Source organism: Ips typographus, linkage group LG3 (assembly GCF_016097725.1).
Source record: "Ips typographus isolate SLU linkage group LG3, UJ_Ityp_2.0, whole genome shotgun sequence".
Classification (NCBI taxonomy): Eukaryota; Metazoa; Arthropoda; class Insecta; order Coleoptera; family Curculionidae; genus Ips; species Ips typographus.
In genome coordinates this window covers 18,094,307-18,115,798 of record NC_138424.1, presented here as the reverse complement: position 1 = coordinate 18,115,798, position 21,492 = coordinate 18,094,307, and the positions used below count along the sequence as shown (strand labels likewise).

General features: G+C 36.7%; 1 protein-coding gene and 1 pseudogene across 4 annotated transcripts in view; both read right to left on the bottom strand.

Annotated features, from left to right (window-relative positions):
* Positions 1-970: 970 nt before the first annotated feature.
* Sos (Son of sevenless guanine nucleotide exchange factor) overlaps positions 971-21,492 on the bottom strand; it is a 53,636-nt gene continuing 33,114 nt past the window's right edge. Inside the window, exons 17-26 of one of the 4 annotated variants that reach the window (XR_014177669.1) lie at positions 19,861-19,975; positions 19,637-19,803; positions 19,422-19,583; positions 19,032-19,342; positions 15,978-16,179; positions 15,654-15,925; positions 11,920-12,156; positions 4,691-5,351; positions 3,986-4,536; positions 971-3,711 (exon numbers count right to left, since the gene is read on the bottom strand). Coding sequence is in view for 1 of the 4 variants with exons in the window: in XM_081975996.1 (XP_081832122.1) it covers positions 11,976-12,156; positions 15,654-15,925; positions 15,978-16,179; positions 19,032-19,342; positions 19,422-19,583; positions 19,637-19,803; positions 19,861-19,975 (1,410 nt within the window). In the remaining 3 variants the exon portion in view is untranslated. Of the gene's footprint in view, positions 3,712-3,985; positions 4,537-4,690; positions 5,352-5,393; positions 12,157-15,653; positions 15,926-15,977; positions 16,180-19,031; positions 19,343-19,421; positions 19,584-19,636; positions 19,804-19,860; positions 19,976-21,492 lie in introns of those variants that run through there. The other 3 variants (XR_014177670.1, XR_014177668.1, XM_081975996.1) reach the window with 3 other exon arrangements.
* On the bottom strand, positions 13,813-14,942 carry LOC145726776 (uncharacterized; annotated as a pseudogene).

Here is a 21,492-nt window from a genome sequence, read left to right as displayed (position 1 = left end):
AAGTTATTCTGAACATTTCTAGTCTTCTGCGAAGTTTCAATAATTTGCACCGTTTCTGAGATATTCGACTTGTTTTTGGGAAATTGCACCAAAATTTCTATCTCCTCTATTTTTGGGGTTTCAGCAACTTTAAAACACTCAAAATGTTCGTCTTGAACTGCCTTTTCCAAAAAACGTCATTGGTGTGATAGTTTGGCCGCTAGAGGGCGTCAAAGTCAAGCTTTTTGACAATTTTTGCTTTTTACACAGTCTTACAGATATTTTCCTGAAACTAAAAGTTGTTTTTCACTTTTTTGTACATCCTGTACTCAGCCGCTAATCTGAGACACCCTGTATCACCCTGACATCCATTTTGCCCCAACTGTCCCGGTTTTGGGGATGACCTGGAAATTATATCAATTTTGCTCGTTTTCAGTTAAAAAATGACATTTTTACAAATGACGCTTTACGTCATTTTTGTATTATGTTTAGGCAGAGAAGTTATTTTCCTCTAAAGAAATTCAAAGGTTTTGACAATTTTGGTTTTAAATTTTTCAAAGACAAACGGTGTCTGGTACCAAAAAAGAGCATTCAAAAAAAAGTTGCATTCCCTCAATGGACGTTTGTTGGTAAAAATTTCAGACTTCTAACTTGAACCGTTCCTGAGATATTTAGCAAAAACTACAAAAAAGCAAGGTTAACTTTGACGCCCTCTAGCGGTCGATCCGGGAAACGTAGCCGTGTTCGCTCAACGTCACGTGATAGCACCATTCATTAGCTTTCTTTTGTTATATGGTTCGTATATACAGGATGGTTCAAATACGCGAGTTATTCACGATTTTCTGGATTTTGCTCGAATTAGGAATTTGTGCTCGATCCCATTTAGGAAATTTAAATTAGTTCAGTCTGAAGTATTTGAGCGATTGCACAAAACAGAAACTGTAGTATTTAATAAAGTGAACTGTGAAGTTCATAAAAATGGTAGAACCATAGAATTTGAAGAAGCTTTATATAGTATCGAACAAAATTCATCAAGTTCTGACATGATAATATACAGCTTAAGTTGAGCAGAATTAAGAAAGCTTACTGTGTGGGAGGCGGTAAAAAGCGGGTAGAGCAGAATAGATGACACTCCAATACTGTCCCTGTGGTCAGCAAGGGTTGCAAAGTTGAGTTAAGTCGATCTCGCTCCAGAATGCTATAAGGGCTCTCAAACAGTAGGTGGTGAATTGTTCCCCTCTGATTACACAGTGGATCCGGTTTAACTCCAATCTTATAGAGATGTACCGGAGAAAGACAGTGACCACTACGCAAGCGGTTTAGGGTAGTAATCTCCTTACGTTTCAGGTGCTTTCCACCCGCGAACCATGGAATCCTCAAAGGCCTCTCCACTAACTCTGTCCACCATGTCTGAAATGCATCTCCATTGATCAGTCCAACGCTCCCATATTTGCTTTTTAATTGTATATTCCATATATCCAAGATGAAAGTCGAGTTTATCAGCACAAGATTTTCCTTTATTTGCCAGGTAGTCCGCCATAACGTTCCCCTCAATTCCGGTGTGGCCAGGAATCCAGGTCGATGTCAAATCCCTCCATATGTAGTCTTCCCAAACTTTGCTTGACAAGGTATGTTACATGATCATCTCCAGGATGAGGAACAGACACAATATTTGCGAGGGCGCTTCTACTGTCTAAGTATATGACACTTCGTCGAATATCCTCACCTCATCCAAGGCCCTCCAAATGATCTCCCTGGTACATATGCTTACATTCCCTGGAAGTCCCAGGGAGATGCCTATACGGTTTCTGCTGTAGATCCCCACTCCAGCTGTAGAACTATGTAGATACTTAAGCATCCGTAAAAATCTGACACCTACCCGGAAACCTCCTAAGTGACTCCATCTCAAATGGATGACAGTTATCAGTCTTCTCCAAGGGCATAATGTAGAAATGTTTTCTCCGATTGAAAGGCTTTTCCGTATAATACGGAGCAATTCACCAAAACTTTTTACCCTTGCCCTGGAGGATGTCAAAAACTTGACTGGCAAGACCGTTAACGATCAACCCCTGAAGGTTGTCTCGGAATATGTTTACTTAGGCCACAAAATTTAACTTGGCAAAGAAAATGAATATTCTGAAATCACAAGAAGAATATGCCTCTCTTGGGCAGCCTTTGGCAGACTAGGATTTATCCTTAAATCTAGTGAATTTCCTATAAATTTGAAAAGGAGAGTGTTTGATGCCTGCGTGATGCCGGTTCTCACCTATGGACTAGAGACAATGGCAATTACCCGCAAATTTGCCAATAAACTGCAAACCACCCAACGAGCAATAGAGAGGGCTATGATAGGAATCACTCTAAGGGATAGAATCCGCAACGAGGAAATTCGTAGGAGAACTGAAGTGACAGATGTTCTAAGGCTTGTGGCACAACTGAAATGGAGATGGGCTGGTCTTGTGGCAAGGCAGACCACAGGTAGGTACATAGGATACTAGTTTGGCGCCCAAGAGAGACCACAGAGACGATATTCAGAATGTTGCAGGAAAGAATTGGACCCGGACTGCTAGAAATAGAAAGGCCCCAGGAGTGGATAAATACGGGCTGAGAAGAAGAAGAGGGAACAATTCTATCAACGTACGATAAATCGTATCCAGCCTTTTTCCCTTACTGCAACCATTATAAACAAGACAGCCAAAGTCCAAGTGTGACCTAATATAAGCCTTGTAGAACATCAACATAGTCAAAGGGTGGGAACCCCACCAAGCGCGAGCCAAATATCTGAGAATGTTCAAAGACTTATTAGCTATATTAATGACGTTTTCAATATGAAATTTCCAAGTCAGTCTACTATCAAACATAGCCCCCAGGTTGTTGTTGTTTGGCAAACAGGAGAGGCAGCGCCCCAGAAACGTATAGGCTTCCTGTATGAGCCCGTCACGTCCCGGTTGTTGGTAGCTTCAGCAGTCCAGTCGACTTTATAAAGCCAACCAGTCTGCTAGGTCTTAGCTCCTTGATTGCCTTGGGCGTCATTATTGACTGTTCCAAGAATGTTGTTCGCGAACGAGTGAAGATTGGACACCACATTAAAATGTGTCCTGCCGACTCTTCCTCTTCCAAGCATCCTCGGTTATACCCATCAAGTACTGATGCCGTTTGAGCTGGCGGTGGCCAATCAGTAGGCCGGTCATCGTCCTTAAATTCTCTCTGCTTAGTTCCAGCAGGTATTTCGTATTTTTGACTGAGGGGCCACTGGTGAGTTCTTTGGCCTGCCTCATACCTATGACGGAGTCCCAGCGTTCTTGAAACAGCTGCTGGTGCCACCGCAAGCCCTCCTACAAGTCCACAGTGCAAAGGAAACTTTGCTCCAAAGACCATTTAGCTTCCAGGTAGATACCCAGGTACTTAATCGACTGACTGTAGTTTAGTGTTACACCAGAGAGAATTATCTCTGGTCACGCTTTCTGCTGACGAGCATAAGCTGTGCTTTGCCGGGTTGACTCTTAACCCGACTAGGTCGCACCATCCGCTGGGGGAGCGGCACTCCCTTGGAGAAAAAACTCCCCGTGGATTTGGAGGGAGAAAAGTCTATATCATGTAAAGTCGACCAGAGCAGAAGCCCATCCAAATTCTCATTAATTCCATCAATAAAGCCTCGACCATCCGGACTCGTAGCAATCAAAGCGATGTCGTCAGCATACTGAGTGACAGTCGCATTATCTCCCACAAACTCTGGAATGGAATTGACGTAAATATTAAATTGAGTGGAGAAGTGTAGCGGGTAAGGGACAAGAAAACTTCTTCAAAATTTTCAAAAAAGGGCCGACGTTTTGATGTTTATTTTACGTAATTTTTTTATCTTTGAAGAGGCTTTGTCAAAAAATAAAAAAATAGCCTTGAAAAAGAAGTAAAATAAACTAGGAAACGTCGGCCCTTTTTTGAAAATTGTCCCTTACCCGCTACACTTCTCCACTCAATTTAAAACAGTAGGGACCTTACCACTTACCACTTTCATCATATAAATGTTAAATAATAAAGGGGTAAAAGGAGAACTCTCCATTAGACCCCTACTGCAGGAGACCAGTCCCTTGAGTAAACCCTCCCACCCATCAACAAACAAAGGAATTCCTAATAATAAAGTGATTTGATTGTACCACCAATCAAATGTACAAGAAAGCCAAGAAGGTGCATGCCAAAAATTCCAATATGGCCGAAATAGTGGTTGACAGTTTGCATTTGTTTGTATTGTGGAAACTGAGTTTTTCGATGATTAAATTAATTTTTAAGGTTTAAAGTCAAGACTTGGGATTACTTGCCAAAGTAATTTTTGTTTGCTATTATATATTGTTGTTTATATGTTTATTGTTCTAGTGAAAGTGTAGTTTGTGTTCATTTTATTGTGTTATCACTATTGTTATTGTTCTATAATTTGTTGTTGGTTTTTTAACTTAAATTCTATTGCCTCTACAATATGCCGTCCACTTGTTGTTTGCCAAATTGTAAAAGCAATTTGGGGAAAGGCCCAAAAGTGTCACGTCTTTTACTTTCCAAAAGACCCTGCTCGAACCCAACAGTGGTTGAAAGGTTTCAACTGGAATGATTTTACTCCAACACAATACTCAGTGGTAAGTACAATACGCTTTCTCATTCAGTAAACTTATTGCCTCTTACATACATAGGTATGTGGGTTACATTTTGAGGCCGCCTGCACTTTGAGAGCAACAAAGGTTTACTCTGAAGAAACAGGACAGCTTTTAGAAGTTTCATTGGCACATTTACATTTTAAAAGAAAGGTCTTGGTAATAATATAAAACCCATTGACCAGTTTTGCTTACCTAGCTTCAAGGATTTCCAAATTTTCTTTGATTGAGCAGTTTTCACATTAGTTTGTTGTACTTTCCAGGACAAAGGGTTCTAACCAAACTTGCTTTGGCTGGACTTTATTGGGTATAAAAAGCCATATCTATACATATCTGGATCAGGAATGAAGCGTTCTTTGATTTTTCACTCACAACTTCTAATCAACTACACAAAAAAATAAAAAAAAACATATTTTCTACTGCATCTCCATAGGTTTGTGTACAAAAAAAAACCGCTAACGCCGCCATTAAAAGGGACATTCTAGGCTTTCTTGTACAGAGGGCGGTGATTGTACACTTTTATCAAACTTTTATGTCAAACTGTCTATGAAAACAGTTTGACCAACCAAACCAAGTGAATTTAGTGTTTAGGTGGTAATAATTACAGATTATTCTTACTTGTTTTTTCTGGTATTTTTGATATTTCGTAATCATCCTGAATACTGTGTTTGTGTATTGAATTCTTCTCTTAGCAACAATGTGACGTCAAACTAACTTAATGTGATCTTCCGCCTACATGGAAAGGAATCAATAAATAAAACATACACACAGCAATACATTGATACACTGAATCTTACTTTACTTATTTTAGAGAGTAATATAATATTTTTTCTTTTTACAAATATATCATGGTCCTCATTCTACTATCACAGATTAAAAATAAAACAATTTAAAACCCGCAGCTGAAGAGTTTCCGCGACAATGAAAGTCCCGAGCCAGCCAGAAAACTCCTCAATTGTTGCCTGGAAATCAATGCAAAACGACCTAGGATATGATGCGGTGTGTTTCAGCCAGTCATGATGGAGTGTTATGCGAGAGATCATTGAATTATTATAATAAATGTTTTTAATGAAAATGTTAGTAAGTTACCGGACAAATTGGTCAGGACGTTTACAGTGCTGAGACACAGAGCACACTTTAACAATTCCTTTGTGATTTTTTTTTTGTCTTTGTTACATATATCAGGGAAATATACAATTTATTTCCTTTATAAAGAACGTCTATATTAGTCGTTGTCCTGTCAAATTGCTTCTGAGCAGAACAACGGCTCAATACATTTGGCATCTACTTTATATCATATTTACAGGCATATACAGGGATTTAAATGTACAAACAATATTTTTTAATAAAGTGTTGTGTAAAACACTATACTGGATGTTTGTCTGCGTTACTCCTCCTAATCATGGTCTTAATAATTACGAAATATTTAGTGAGAAAATATTACATTCATGGGGTGCTATATACAATTTGTACGATTATATTTTTCTTTAGAATACATTTAGAATTTATTCGACCGGCTTTGGGGGCCGTCGTTTAACACTTAGAGGACTCTCACTATCCCCGAACTTACAACATTAATAATAACACTACACCAATAGATGCGATATTTTTTTGAAAGACTCTGTAGCACCGGGTTATGCTTGGATCGCCCCGGCGAATGTTTATACAGTACGTCCAAGATTCGATTCCCTATACAGGGATCTCGCTTCCTGTAAGAACTACTGCAAAGGTTAAATGTGCCACAAAATAAGTATTCAAATGAAGAGAAATTTGACATGCTGGCACTGTATCTTCAGTCCAACAGAAACGTGACTTCAATTAGGTGTTTGGTATCCAGAACGACGCCAACCTCACAAGACCCACTTTAGAAATCTAGTTGTTAATTTATTAGAATACGGTGCTTTTGAAAAACCGAGGAGATCATAATGAAATCCGGAATCGGAATATTTTGCAAGCCGTCAATGGTAGGACAAGATGTAAACGTACCAAAATCAACTGTTCACCAAGTTCTTAAAACTTCTGGATATCATCCTTATAAGCCAACAGTTGTACAAGGACTTTTGGAGACCGATTATCCCAGAAAACTGCGTTTCTCGAACTGGTACATTAATAAATGTAATGAGAACCCAGAATTTTCTAATTTTGTTGTATGGACTGATGAAAGCAGGATTACTAACTGTGGTGTTTTTAATAAGCACAACAGACATTTTTGGGCTGTAGAGAATCCCCTGAGTTCGCTCAAAGACGGATGCAGACAAGATTCGGCTTAAATATTTGGTGTGGAATCATTGGTATGCAAATAAAATATTACTTTTATAATAAAGTTGCAACTCAGTAACTGAGCAGTGTTTCTCATTTTAGGAAATCGTTTAATAGGATCATTTAGATTTGATTATAATCTTAATGGAAGGAGGTATTTGGATGTATTGGCAACTGAGATCTTACCAGCTCTTCGAGAAATTGTGCCAAATGAAGCTGATTTTAGAAAATTATGGTTTCCACTGGCTGTCCTGCGCATAACACAGCGCCCGTTATGGATTTTCTTAAAGAAAATTTTGGAAACAATGTCACTGCATTAAACGGTTCAATCCCATGGCCAGCTAGATCCCCAGACCTATCCCCTTTAGATTTTTATCTTTGGGGTCATGCTAAGAATGAGATTTATGAGTTTGAACCTCCTACAAATAATGTTGGTGTTCTCCGAGAAAGGGTAATACTTTTGCAATAATAAACCGAAATACACCTGGCAGAAAATACAGCATTTTTTTGAAAATGATCGTTTTTGGTTTTTCGAAAATAATTCAAAAACGAAGCAAAAATTTAATATTTTTAAAACGGTGTTGGATTGCTTAATAAATTCTCTAAAACGCGAGATCCCTGTATAGAGAATCGAATCTTGGGACATACTGTATGTTACAACAATATTTATTACTGGAAGAAATTTCTTTGAGTTTACACATACCTTACTTAGCTAAGTAATTAATATTATTTAGAATTTAAACGTTTGTACTAACCCCGAAGGCGGCGGCTGAAAAGACTCGACAATCCACTATTAAGGGATGAATCTCGTCATCGACCGAGTGTTTATTCCTGATTGAAAGCGTACAGTTTCTAATATAAGCGTCATGTGTAGTTAAACAAAATTGAAAATAAGCAAATGTTTTTGGAGATTTTTTACTAATTTATTGTATGCAGTGTGGCTAAGTGAAGACATTACTATAACTCTTGTAAAAATGGATTGAAATTTTAAAAAATTAAACTTTAAAAATGTGCGTTTTTGGTATTACACTGTAAAAATTCTTCACATATAACTGATAAGCAAAATTTAAGAATTTTACAAAAAATTTAACAATCGTTTAAGCATAGAAAATATCATCACAAATAAGAAAAATTGTAAATCTCTATTTTGGCGCTTTTTTGTTAACCTCGCCTAATCTTTTCTTCTTTTCATCTTATATACGGGTTTCATTCATTTTACTTTTTCTCTTTCTCTAAAACGTAACCCTCTATTATGACGTTTTTTCCCTTTTCTCGCTTCTTCCTTTCATATGATTCATACAATTTTTATCTTTGTTTTATTAACATAAACAATTATTACATCATGTGTGTTATTCCGTATTTTCTACTTTTTTCCTTAGTTTCGATCATTTCCTGTGCCTAACGATTGTTACTTTTTTGTACATTTTATATTTATTGTATTTTTTTATTTCATATTTGAATAAAACGCAAAAAAATATAAAAAGCTTATTTTTTATGTCTAAGGATCTGTTTTCTTATAGTTCACTCAAATTAGGATTCCTTTATTCCACTTTACTCCTTTACTCATCTCTCATTTTTTACTCATTTAATAATGATTTTTCCTCACCACTCAGACCAGATCTTTTTCGGTTAGTGCTTTATATTTATCATAAAATGAACGGATTCCAAAAGTCAAATTAGGTTAAATTGAAGCAATTTTTACTTCCCTTTCTAACAAACATTAAGGGCAGAATTCAGAAATTATCTTAAATTTACACTCATCTCAGGCACAATATTTTCTTATAGTTCACTCAAATTAGGGTTCCTTAAATCCACCTTACTTTCTGTGCCCATTATCTAGTTTCAATGAGTTCCTAATCCGAGTGTGAGTGAATATGAAAAACTCTTAACATTCGTTAGAAAGAGAAGTCAACATTTCTGATTCAATTAATATACAGTGTGTTCAAGATAAGATGATTCTTTTTCGTTTCTTTGTGTTGTTAATCATTTATAAAGTTTTCTATTTACCACACCACCACAGTTCTTTTAAGAGCTATTGTTTCTACGCTTTTAACATTCTGTAAGAACTTTCATAATATTATTATTAACATTTTTATTTTTTTTATGTCGGCTGTCACGATCTAACCAAAATTGGCACAATTACCAACCTGTTTTGAAAAAAAAGTGGGAGTGTCTATTATGGTTTTTATTTAGCCATTTGGTTTTTCCTAAATTCGGAATTACTTACTATTACAGTATTTTTTTAGAAAATGCCTGGAAAAATTCTCCAGAGACAAGCCCAGCAGTTAATTCTTAACCTTTGTGAATATGTTGAATTGGAAAAATCCAATGGAGGACCTTTAGAAGCTTTATCATCTGTTCAGGAAGAAAATAAGAAATTTTAAGACCTTACATATTCTTACTGATGTATTTTTTTGATACTAGAAGGTTGCAGCTGCTTTGAAAATTTCCCGCAAAACTGTTTATTCGATTCCGAAAAAGCAAGCAAGTAATCTTATGATTTCCTCACCTAGAAAACGTAAATCGAGATGTTATCGACGGGCCAAGACCACTGATTTATCTGAAAGCATTAAAATGGATGTTCGAAATACATTATATGATATGTACAACGATAGTATGTTAATAATAGTAAAATATATCTACTTTTGTAAGAAACATCTATTAACATTTCATTGTTTCCAGAGACTGAGATTTTTGGGCTGCATTATAGATTTTTCATAAAAATTTCTTCAAACATATTAATAATAAAGTCATAGAAAAAATAAAATAAGCGTCTAAAATGTTTTCCAGCGGGTTTAAAATAAAATAAGTGGATTGCAACCTGAAAATGAGATATGAGATACTACAGCATCACTCAGAATATCTTATTGAATTTTTAATTTGTTGTATTTATTTTAGAGAAACACGTAATCATCCAGAACGTAAATCAAGAGCTTAAAGTTAAAGAAATACTACATATTGGTGATACATCTCTGCGAATTTTGGTAAATAAATTAGGTTTCAAATTTAGACGGAATTCTATGATCCAAACGGAGACAAAATGTTATTTCGGTCAAGATGTTTTTGATTTGCTTTGGTATAAAGTTGTTTTAGTGCAAATTTGCAGCCAAAGATCTCTACTTTCTGACTGACAATACACGCAAAATTTAGACTTCTCTTTAGACATGCCCTTTTCTATAATATGAGCACAACAGGTTTGTTGACGAAAACTTGACGGGTAAACTCACTCCGCGAGAACAGTATCAATCTAATTATTATAAATTTAATATGATCCCATTCTCAGTTCTAACTGACAAAAGCACTAAAAATTGTCAGAATAAATGGCAACTGAAAACATTATAACAGTGAGATTACAATTATTTTACTGAAAATTAACAAAAAGAACATTTGTCAAAGTTACCGAAACTTGACCATACAGTATATTTAATAGGTTAGAATTGTGATTTTTATTTAAAACTGCCAAATATAACCTAAATGACAATATGGTTAATTTCCCAATTTTATAACGTGCGATTCATCAATTTTCAACTTGACAGCCATGACATTAACTAAATTGTAAGTAAAAAATTTAGATTTTGAGGACAAAACATGATAATAACAAAAATTAAAAAAAAGCGCTATCTGAAACCTGGTGCTCATTTATATTTTACCTGATTCTTTTAAATTTGATCTGTTAGCTTGATTTAAATTAGCAGTATTTTACTGAATCGCCAAAATTGACATGTCCATCGCATTTTTGACACATTATTTTAAACAAAACGCTCTGTATGTGTTTCAAAATCTCTGTTTTCTGATTAACACCCACATACAGACAATTTTCGGCCTGTTAACGGTCGTAAAACTAATTTTTACAGCCGCTATTCTATTGTTGGAACAAAAATGGATACACTTTTTCTTCTGAAAAATGTGAACTCACTGCATGAATTCCACATATTTTTTTCACTAATATCGATTCTTAAATGGCCACCTAACCCAACCGTTTAAGTATGAATTCTTCCCAAAAATTTTACAATTTATTACACAACTCTGCACTGCATTCTATTGCTGTAATATAACAAGAAATGTACGCGTCAAGCATCTGGTCTGTTCAATGAGTGTACCAAATAAATCAAACTGTGAAGTTTTGTGCAAATTTGATTACTCAATTTGTTTCATATTCCATTCATCCCAAAACGCATTTTAAAAAGTAACCGTTCGTTGATCTTAGATATATCTTCCATAGCAAAAGAATCTGTGAAAACAAAATTGACTTTGTAGTAATTTTGAAAATAAAGTTTGAAAAACAAAAATTTTACAAGAGTTGTAACTCTTCGCCACACTGCACGCCAAATTAAAAGCTCATTAATCGTACGAGTGTAACAAATATTAACTTGCTGAATGAGTAATCGTCAGACAAATCGACTGTTGAATGTAAAAAAGTGTGATGTAACATACTCGTAGATCTCTTTGTTTGTCAAAAAAGCCTGACGACCAATCTCATTGGAACGCTAGTACAAAAACAGGATAAATACCATTTTGCCAAATATTACTAATCAAATGCGCAAAAAATTATAATTTTAAATTACGAAGAGCGTATTGGTGAAAGTATGGAAGTAGGTCACGATTGTTTAAAACAGCATGAGGAAATTAGATAGACCTGTAACAGACTTTTTCCATGTGAAATGCATTACTAAAGATAATGAGCATGATGTATTTTCAAAGATATTAATAATGTATAAACCAGAGTTTTTGCCATTTAGTATGAATTTAAAGAGACAGTCACTTCACATTATCTAGCATGAAACAACTGCATCTTTAAATGATTAAAATTCAGCGACTTGCGCACATTTTTACGTTGCCTTATTTAAAAAGGTTAAAGAAAAGCAAGGAGTGCTTTAATTATCTAACTCATGTAGTTGACTATCTTTAAAAACCATACTAATTTACAAGGTTCTACCTAATCTCCTAGAGTTAAAGTGTAGCGAAATGAACTAAAACGCCGACCTAGTTCCACACTGTCCCACTTACTTGTCGTACGAAACGACCGTAACCGAAAACTTACCGAACTTAAGGCTTATACGGAATTAAAACAACCATAAATATGCCGCCCGGCTCGTCCTAGGTGTTGGAGGTGCTAGGATACTGGAACATGGGCTCGCAGGCGATGCCGGCGGAACGTGCGGCCGGCCTGGGCGGCAATTGGGGCGTGATCTGCCCCGAGCTCGACTCGCTAGCGCTATTCGACCCGTAACGAGGCGATATCGTGGGCGGTCTCGCTGGCGACGTGGAGGAAGGAATGCTAGAAAAATATTTATGATTATTTTCTTCATTGGACCGGGTGACCCAATAAGACTGTTCCTGGGCCGTATCTTGGGAACCGTTCGTCGTATGACTTTGGGGTAAAAAAAATACTGGGTAAATTGGCCTTGAAGAAGTTCTAAAAATGACCACGAGAGGTGCCTACTGCCATCTTAAGTTTAAAAAGTGCATTTTCTATAAATTTTGCGTAACAAACTACAAAGTTTGTGTTCCCATTTTTAAAGAGAACCAGTTTATCTAGCATTTTCGTAAAACACAAATTTCAGTTATTTCAAAAACACAGTTGGGGGGTGTTCCTCAAAGTCCAATCCAAAGACAGGCATGCCTTTTTATCACGGGGGCGTTCAAGACAACGCCCACGTCCGCATTAGGGTGCCTCCTTAACTTACCCCCCTTCAGCTCCTGCTGAAGAGAGAGGCAAGGAAGCCTCGAGGACCACTTGCGGAAGTTCTAAATCGCGAGTCCCTTGCTACGGCCGCCAACGATTTCTGCTACAGGACTCTCGTACCATCGAGAGTGGACTGGGCAGAACGGGCTGATAGTCTTATTGGGTCACCCGGTACTAGCAGCCAATTAAATTTAGAAAAACCTTTAGACGGAGAGCCAGCGCTTAAAAAACTGTTTGAATTTACTAAGGCTTTTTTCTTTATAGTTTATTACAATGGTTGCGTAGTCCAACATACTGCGGTCCGTCAAGCCAAAGTGAGAACATGTGACTCTGGTGCGCTCGCAAAAATGTAAAATATTCCGACGTAATGCAACGAATTTACTAAAATTGGTATGCACCTTGTACAGGGTGGACCATAAGTAATGGGACATAGAGCTACAGCATATTCCTGTCATCAAAATAATACGATTTAGCGAAATTGTTCTATACCGAAAATTAATATTAAGAAGGTGTGAAAGTTGAAATTTTATTTTTGATTTTTTATCATATCTTCACGGTCGTTTGATATAAATTACTGAAAGTTGGTATAAAGGGGTTTTGGCAGGCGTTAAATACGATGCTTTCATTTGTTTTGTAGTAGCTGATAGGAGGCGCTAGCTGCAACCATATCCGTTCCTTCAAGAGACTCTAACTTTTTTTTACGGAACTGAAACGACCATATGCTCTCAAAATATGATTTTAAGATGTTTTCTATGTAAAAAAGGTATACTTGTTGTAAGTCTTAAAAGTTGACTGTTTTCGAGTTATTTAATGTTTTATTATTGCATGCATTGTCGTATGTTAATACGATATGTGCTGTATACCCTTAAGTTACATACATAACAGTTTCTGTATGTAAATTTGACCGTTTAAAAAATGTTTGTAGTAAATACAAAATCTAAAAAAATTAATTAGTAAAACTTTTAATAAATCACACAACAAAATGATAAATTAGATATTAAGTGGGTATACAATCATTTGCGTTGAAACAACCTAAACTACAAACTGCTAGAAATTAAAAAACTAGAAATGAAACAGGTTGTTTTTGGCCAACAAATGTTCTGTATGGCCACCATTGACACTACATTTTGAAATGCGTTTCATGAATGACTGCCTAATCTTGAAAAGGATTTCTTCATTTCTTGGTCAGCAGCATTAAGAATTCTTCCCATAACTGGTCACGGTCATTGATGGTCTCATTATAAACAATTGTTTTCAAATAACCCCAAACACAAAAATCTAATGGATTAAGATCCGGGCTTCGAGCAGGCCATGGAATCGGTCCGCTTCGTCCTATCCATCGGTGTGGAAAAATAGTATTTAGATTCAGTTTCTTACTTGTACGGAAAAATGTGCTGGAGCTCCATCTTGCATGAAATACATATTCTGTCGCAAATTCAACGGTACATGTTCTAAAAGACCACAGAGTTCATTTTGAAGAAAATTTAGGTAAGAGTTTCCATTAAGATTTGATGGTAATTCATATGGACCTACGACATAATCTCCAATTATTCCACACCAAACATTTATTTTGAATTCGTGTTGGAAGTGCAGTTCGGTTATTAAATGTGGATTTTCCATATCCCAAGCATGCATGTTCCGAAAGTTAAATACACCGCGTCGAGTAAAAGTAGCTTCATCGGTAAAAAGAATGTTATTTAAAAATAGCGGATTTCTGTTTTGTTGGGTCAGGAAAAAGTGTGAAAACTCTAGTCTGCGGGGAAGATCGGCTGGTAACAAATTTTTCACAGGTGTAAAATGATATGGATGCAGACCTTCTTTACGAAATATTCGAAGTATTGATGATTTACTCACACCGCATTCTGCCTTCAATCGTCTTGTACTTAGTCTGGAATTTTCTGCTACTCTAACCAAAATTTATTCCTCTTGGTCTGCAGTTATAACTTTTGGACGTCCCAAACTATCTCGCTTAGGTCGAAACGATCCAGTTTCACTCAAGCGGTCATAAATACGCTTAAATATCTTGTGATTGGGTTGCCTTCTATGGGGATATATCTCAAAATACGTGCGACAAGCCGTTCGTCCATTAAAGTTTGTTTGCGCGTAGACACATAGCATATCTCTCATTTCTTCATTAGAAAACAGCGTATGTCTTGGCATATTTTCACAAGAAAACTTATTTCAGCACATGAATTTGACAGATAAACATAACTTTAAAATAAAGCTAGTTGTTATGAACGTCCTTTTTGTTTTTGTATCGAAGCCTACTTAGAATTAAAAAAAAAATAGTAATCAAAATCTGCCGTACATGTAAATGCATGCAATAATAAAAGATTAAATAACTCGAAAACGGTCGACTTTTAAGACTTACAAGTATACCTTTTTTACGTAGAAAACATCTTAGAATCAAATTTTGAAGTCATATGGCCGTTTCAGTTCCGTAAAAAAAAGTTAGTAATAGTAATTTATATCAAAAGACCGCGAAGATATGACAAAAAAGCTAAAATAAAATTTCAACTTTCACACCCTGTATCTTTCTTAATATTAACTTTCGGTATAGGACAATTCAGCTAAATCGTATTATTTTGATGTCAGCAATATGCTGTAGCTCTACGTCCCATTACTTATGGTCCACCCTGTATATTGCATATAAATAACAGTTGTAATGGTCAGGCAGCTCAACAGTGGGACATAGCTGGTAAGACAGCAAAAAAGGGATAAAAATATCATTAAATTTACAATCAAGACAACGTCATTATTGTGCTATTGTGGCCGCTTTCGTTTTCACGCTCCATGAAGCGAGCAGAGCTTTTTTGACGTCACGATGACGTAATTTGACAATTGGTAAAATTATGGTTTGGCCAAATTACGTCATCGTGACGTCAAAAACGCACTGCTCGCTCCATGGAGCTTGAAAACGAAGGGAGCCTGTATCTATTTTGGGCTGAAACGCTTTAACATGGAAATTTCTGAAGATGTTACATAACTGACATTCAATTGGGTGGAAAGTACTCAGTGAGAGCAAATAATTCTCATCTTTCCTGCGATGGAAATACCGACCCTTAGACAGTAAAAGAAAAATCACTCACCTTGCTCCGCCGTTGGCAGTTTGTTGAACATGCGGATTGGTCCGGGGTAATAAATGGGCGTGACGCCGGATGTGCAGCTGTGACGCGTGCGTGGGTCGGAGCGGGGGAGGGGCCTGGGCGTAGCTCGAACTGTGTCCAGGATGGGGCAGGGTGTGCGAATGGAAACCGAAATGGACCTGATTTGGCGAAATGCCCGGATCTCGGCGGGGTGGCAGTGGGGGTGGGGACATGTCTTTCGGCGGTAGGGGCGGAGCGTCAGCTGCTTGCTTAGCCTTAAATAAATCGCATTGGAAAAAAATAGGTAAAAAAAATATTTTGTCTGACCTGATGCGGCGAACTAACTTCCGGACTGTCTTTCCGTCTTCGGGGTGGCAAAGGTGGGGGTGTAGGCGGGGGTGGTAACATCCGGGGGCTATTAGGTTCGACAGACGGCAATGAGGGATGAGGAGATGTAGGGGTGCGCGGGCCACCGGGACTATTAGGCGCCCCCATGCTGCTGGTTGAGTGGGTGTGACGGTGAGATGCGCTATTAAAAATGTTCAGTGTCTTTTTCCAAATATTCAGGTACAATTTCCAAACCAAATAGCAAGTACAGTTAATACCACAGAAGGTAGACGTAAAGAATTGCTTATTCAGTAGACTAAAAACAATGCAATTTACTGTTTTTAGATATGCAGCAATTTTTTTAAAATTTATTTTACATAAAATTTAAGATTTCTTATTAATGCAACACTAAAAAAATAGTAAGAGCAACAATAAAAAAACAAAGACTGTAACAGTACGTTGTAGTGTTTTTTCCGGTTTATGGATAGAAAATCTCATGAGGATTCCAAAAATGTGCTTAAAACAGTCATTTTCTTACTCAAACTAAGTATTACAAGCGATTTTGTCCTTGACTGTGCTTTCAAACTGTGTTTCTGACAGTACAAACATTGACACCGCTTTTCTTCTTGACTTACCAAATTTTATGTTGTTTGTTCAGGTTATTGAATACAAATTTTAATGAGGATGCCAAAAATGTGCTTAAAACTGCATCTTTCTCACTCCAAGTGGGTTTTACAGGCGATTTTGTCCCTGACTGTACTTTCAAACTGTGTTTCTGGCAGTTCAAACTTTGACACAGCTTTTTTTCTTGACTGTAACAACGTAAATTTAAAAAATGTGCTCAAAACTGCCATTTTCTCATTCCAAGTCGGTTTTATAAGCGATTTTGTCCCTAACTGTCCTTTGAAATCGGCTTTCTGACAGTTTATACTTTGACACCTGACTCCTGATGAATTTATCTGATTTTGTAGTGTTTTTTTATGTCATTAGATAGAAAATTTAATGAGGACTCCAAAAATGTGCTTAAAACTGTCATTTTCTCACTCCAAGTGGGCTTTACAAGCGATTTTGTGCGTGACGGTCCTTGAAAACTGTGTTTCTGGCGGTCAAACTTTGACACGGCTTTTCTACCTGACTGTACTCTATTTCGTAGTGTTTTTTCAGGTTATTGAATAGGAGATTTAATGAGGATTCCAAAAATGTGGTAAAAACAGTAATTTTCTCACTCCAAGTGGGTTTTACAGGCGAGTTTTCGTGACTGTCTTTTCAAACAGTGTTTCTGGCAGTTCAAATTTTGACACTGCCTTTCTACCTGACTGTACTCGATTTTGTAGTGATTTTTCAGGTTTATGGATTTAAAATCTAATGAGGATTCCAAAAATGTGCTAAAAACAGTAATTTTCTTATTCCAAGTAGGTATTACAACCGATTTTGTCGCTGACTGTTTTTGAAAACTGTCTTTCTGGCAGTTCAAACTTTTACACCAATTTTCTCCCTGATTGTATGAAATGAAGATTCCAAAAATGTGCTTAAAACTGTCATTTTCTCACTCCAGGTGGGTTTTACAGGCGAGTTTTCCTAACTGTCTTTTCAAACAGTGTTTCTGGCTCTACTCGATTTTGTAATGTTTTTTTTTTGGTATTTAATAAAAATTTTAAAAATGTGCTTAAAACAATCATTTTCTTACTTTAAATGGGTCACGTGCCTAGCTAAATTATTCTTAAAACCAAATTTGTCTAGAATCTGCAAGAATTCAAGTTTAACACAGTTTCCGAAACGAGACGTGTGTTTCTGAGATTTATGACAGTTATTTTAACGATTATCACGTGACCGTCTATATAAATAGTGTTCTAAAATCACTTGACAACTCTCACTAATGTCCAAAATGTCAATAGAGTTCTTTCTTTCTCTCTCGGATTTCCTTCCTTCAAATGAAATGCAGGTGGTAACACCAGCAATACACGATGTGCTTTGATGTAGAATGTAGAATTCTACCTACGTTAGCATATTGAATTGCCCCATACATACGTGACGCACAGGGATGTGTCAAGCTTAATTTGGTATTTAATCAGCTTTTTATAAAAAAAACTTAAATACAAATTTTGAAACCGGAAACTTAACAATATTAATGTTAAAATTGGACTGTAGTTGATGACCCCTTTATCCTCTAAAATCACGTGATATCTGTCACGAATGTTAAAACTTAGGAAACAAATCATAAAAAAATTAAAATCAGCATTTTTGAAGTAAGGTTTCTACAGTAGTTTGGCACTTTTTCGATTCGCGATCATTAAAATAACATCTTGTATAATAAAGTAAAATTAAATTCGTATTCCTTATAGGCATTTACGAATATTCTACCGGTAGATACCTGTATAACCCGTAGCGTTCGAAAATTGTTTTTCATAACTACTATTGCCGTTCTGAAATTTTACCCATATTCCGAAAATATGTACCCGGTTTATGATTTAAGGATCGAGAAGTTCCATCGGTAAATTAAGAAAAAAGTGACTTTTGACAGGTTTTCCGTTAAAATTTAGAATCATAGCCTCAAAAAGTAGTTTATGTTTGACGGTTTGGTCCTCAGTTTAGCTTTAGCAAACTTATGAGATTGTCCTGTTAAATTAAAATGGATATTGGAATATGTTCTGTTTGCGAGATGGAGGGAGAGTATGCCGATATTATAAAACATTTCAACAATGAACATCTGGATGCCAGATGTCAAAGACATATCAGGAATAGGAATACCAATCGCGTTCTAAAATTCTTTCAACCGTAATGAACCAGATCCTTAAAAGTTACACCGATTGTGGTAAACGGTGGAATTAGCAGGTATAATTTTCGTAAATGCCTTATGTAAATTGTTTATTTCTTGATCTACCGTTATTCTACCATTTTTTGACCGATTATTCTACCGCCATTAAATATGTTGACTTAGCAACACTGGAATCAAATTCGGCCGATTCAAGCAATCCCTTCCGTCTACCTTCTCGTGTTTAATATTACATCTAAACTGCTGAAACTGCTGAATTATTACGCAAAAAAAAAACTTACAAGTGTGCTGCTATACTTGAACTGCTATCCGAACTTCTAGCGGGCCTGAATGAGGCCGTGGAAGCCACAGAACTGACGCTAGGGCTGCGTGTGTGGTTAAACAAGTTCATTATGGGGTTGGAAGAACTGGCGGGAGAGTTGGGGCTGAGTGTCGGGCTATTTTGACCAGTAGGCAATTGCACTGGGGCGAAAACGCTGAAATCGTTGTCGCTCTTCGACGAGTCCTCGCTTTTACTGTCGTCACTCTTAATCGTCGAACTCATCGTGCTTATGCTGTTTGCCACCACGCTACCTGCAGCGCTTCGTTTCGGCTGTAAACACAATATTTTCGGTTTCAAGTTGGGTTTTCAGTAACAATATCTTTACTGTTGGCACTAAAATGGTACTCACCTTTATTCCCGGACTTTTCAACGATAAATGCGGCCATTTTCTGGGAAACTTGGGCAGCTGTTTGCACCCTCTTGGCTCAATTTCCAACGACTTTTGATACAAATAATTTTGGATGTCCGTGTCAGATTTGTCACCGAAAGGACTTAAGTTCTCCAAAAAATTCTACAATCACAATTGTTAGTTCTATAAAAAATGCACAAGCGCACCAATTTTACTTTAACTGGTGGGCACACTTGGAAACAGTACGGCTGATTTTGATACTGCTGAATTTCGCCGGTTATTTCGGCAACTTTTCGCCGTTTGAAAAAATTAACCAACTGGGTTCCAGGCAGGAAGTCCGGATTGCCTTCTTCTATGTGAAGAATGTTGGACAAATACATTCCTGGAGATAATCATCAGTTACTTGATGTTTTAAAAAGCAGTAGAATAAAGTAGTCACCTAAAAAAGGGACGCACGGCGGATTAATCGAACGTAGCTTCTCCTGGTACTTTTTAAAGTGATCGTCCACTTTGCCGCATTCGTCTAACGCTCTTTTGTACTGCTGCGGGATGGCCTGCAATTCAATGGTTTGATAATAGTGTCAAATAGGCATTTTACATTAATTATTGTCATATTTCCAAAAGGGGTTTTCAAATCTACCAAAACTGTGTCTCTGAATTAATTGGAAAGTACATCCAAAAATTTGCGAAAAAGTTTTTATAAAGATAAAGCAACTTTTGCAAGAATAGTCTCCTAGAAAACACAGTTTTTGTATTATAGTATTCATTTTGCATAAAACAGTGGCGGTGCTTTTGGGTTGACAATGTTTAATTTTATCAGACTATGAAGGCTTTCACGGCCGGTCAAAATTTTCACGTTCTCAAGCGAGAAAACCGTACCCCTAACCAATCAACTTTTATATGCCAATAGAAAGCTTATTTCATTGGCTATCCATTGGCATATAAAAGTTTATACAAAGTGTGGCAAATAAGCTAGTTATTGACGAATGATCGAAAGAATACACCACAAAAGTCATGAAAAAATTAGTCAATTTTGACATCCTCTAGCGGCCAAACCGTCTAACCTACCCATTCAAATTGGAAGACTGTTAGAAATCTGATTGCATTGGCTATCCATTGACGTATAAAATGGTGCAAATAAACGAGTTATTGAAGATTGAACAAAAGGATGCACGAAAAAAGTCATAAAAAAATAGTCAACTTTGACGTTCTCTAGCGGCCAAGCCGTCTAAGTTATCAACACAAGTTGGGAAATTTTTAGAAACCTCATTCCATTGGCTCCAAAACTCTAGCAAAAATAGTGCAAGCTAGGTCTACTACGATGTAATGCATAGAAGTTTCTTGATAAACCGATTTTGCAAGAAACAATTTTTGTAAGGGTCAAATTTGCCTGAAAAGCCACCACTATTCCAATGGGTTTTGCCTTATGTTGGCCACAGTGCAAGCAAAAATCGACTTTAATAATTTTATTTCTCCAGTTTTGCTACGGCTCTAAATTTGACACTCAGTGTGCTAGGTTTGTGCCAAATATTAGGGCCGTACCTGGCCGAATTAAAAAAAAAAACTCAAAGAAGAGAGTGGTTACTGTCAAGAAAAACGTTTAGTTAGCTTTGGAGCCCTCTGGCGGCCAAACGAAGCACCATATCAACACAAACGGTCATATTTTTGGAAATATCATTATATTTTCTATTTCTTTCACCTTTCCACATTTTCTATAACTTTCACCGTTTCAGAAAAAACTGGTTTGATGCAAAAAATTCTAAAAACAGTAGATATTGCGATTTTAAATTTGAGCACCCTGTAACTCGGTTATTTTTGGGAGTTCGGTGAGATTGAACCACTCAACTTAACTGTCTTTCCAGTTATTTAGGAGATCAGGAGTCAAAGATAAAATGACCTGTAAAACCCACTTGGAGTGAGAAAATGGCTGCTTTAAGCACATTTTTGAAATTCTCATTAAATTTCCTATCCAATAACATGAAAAGAAAATACATTACAAAACTTGGTACAGTCATCGAGAAAAACGGTGTCAAGTTGAAACTGTCAGAAACACAGTTTGAAAGGACCGTCA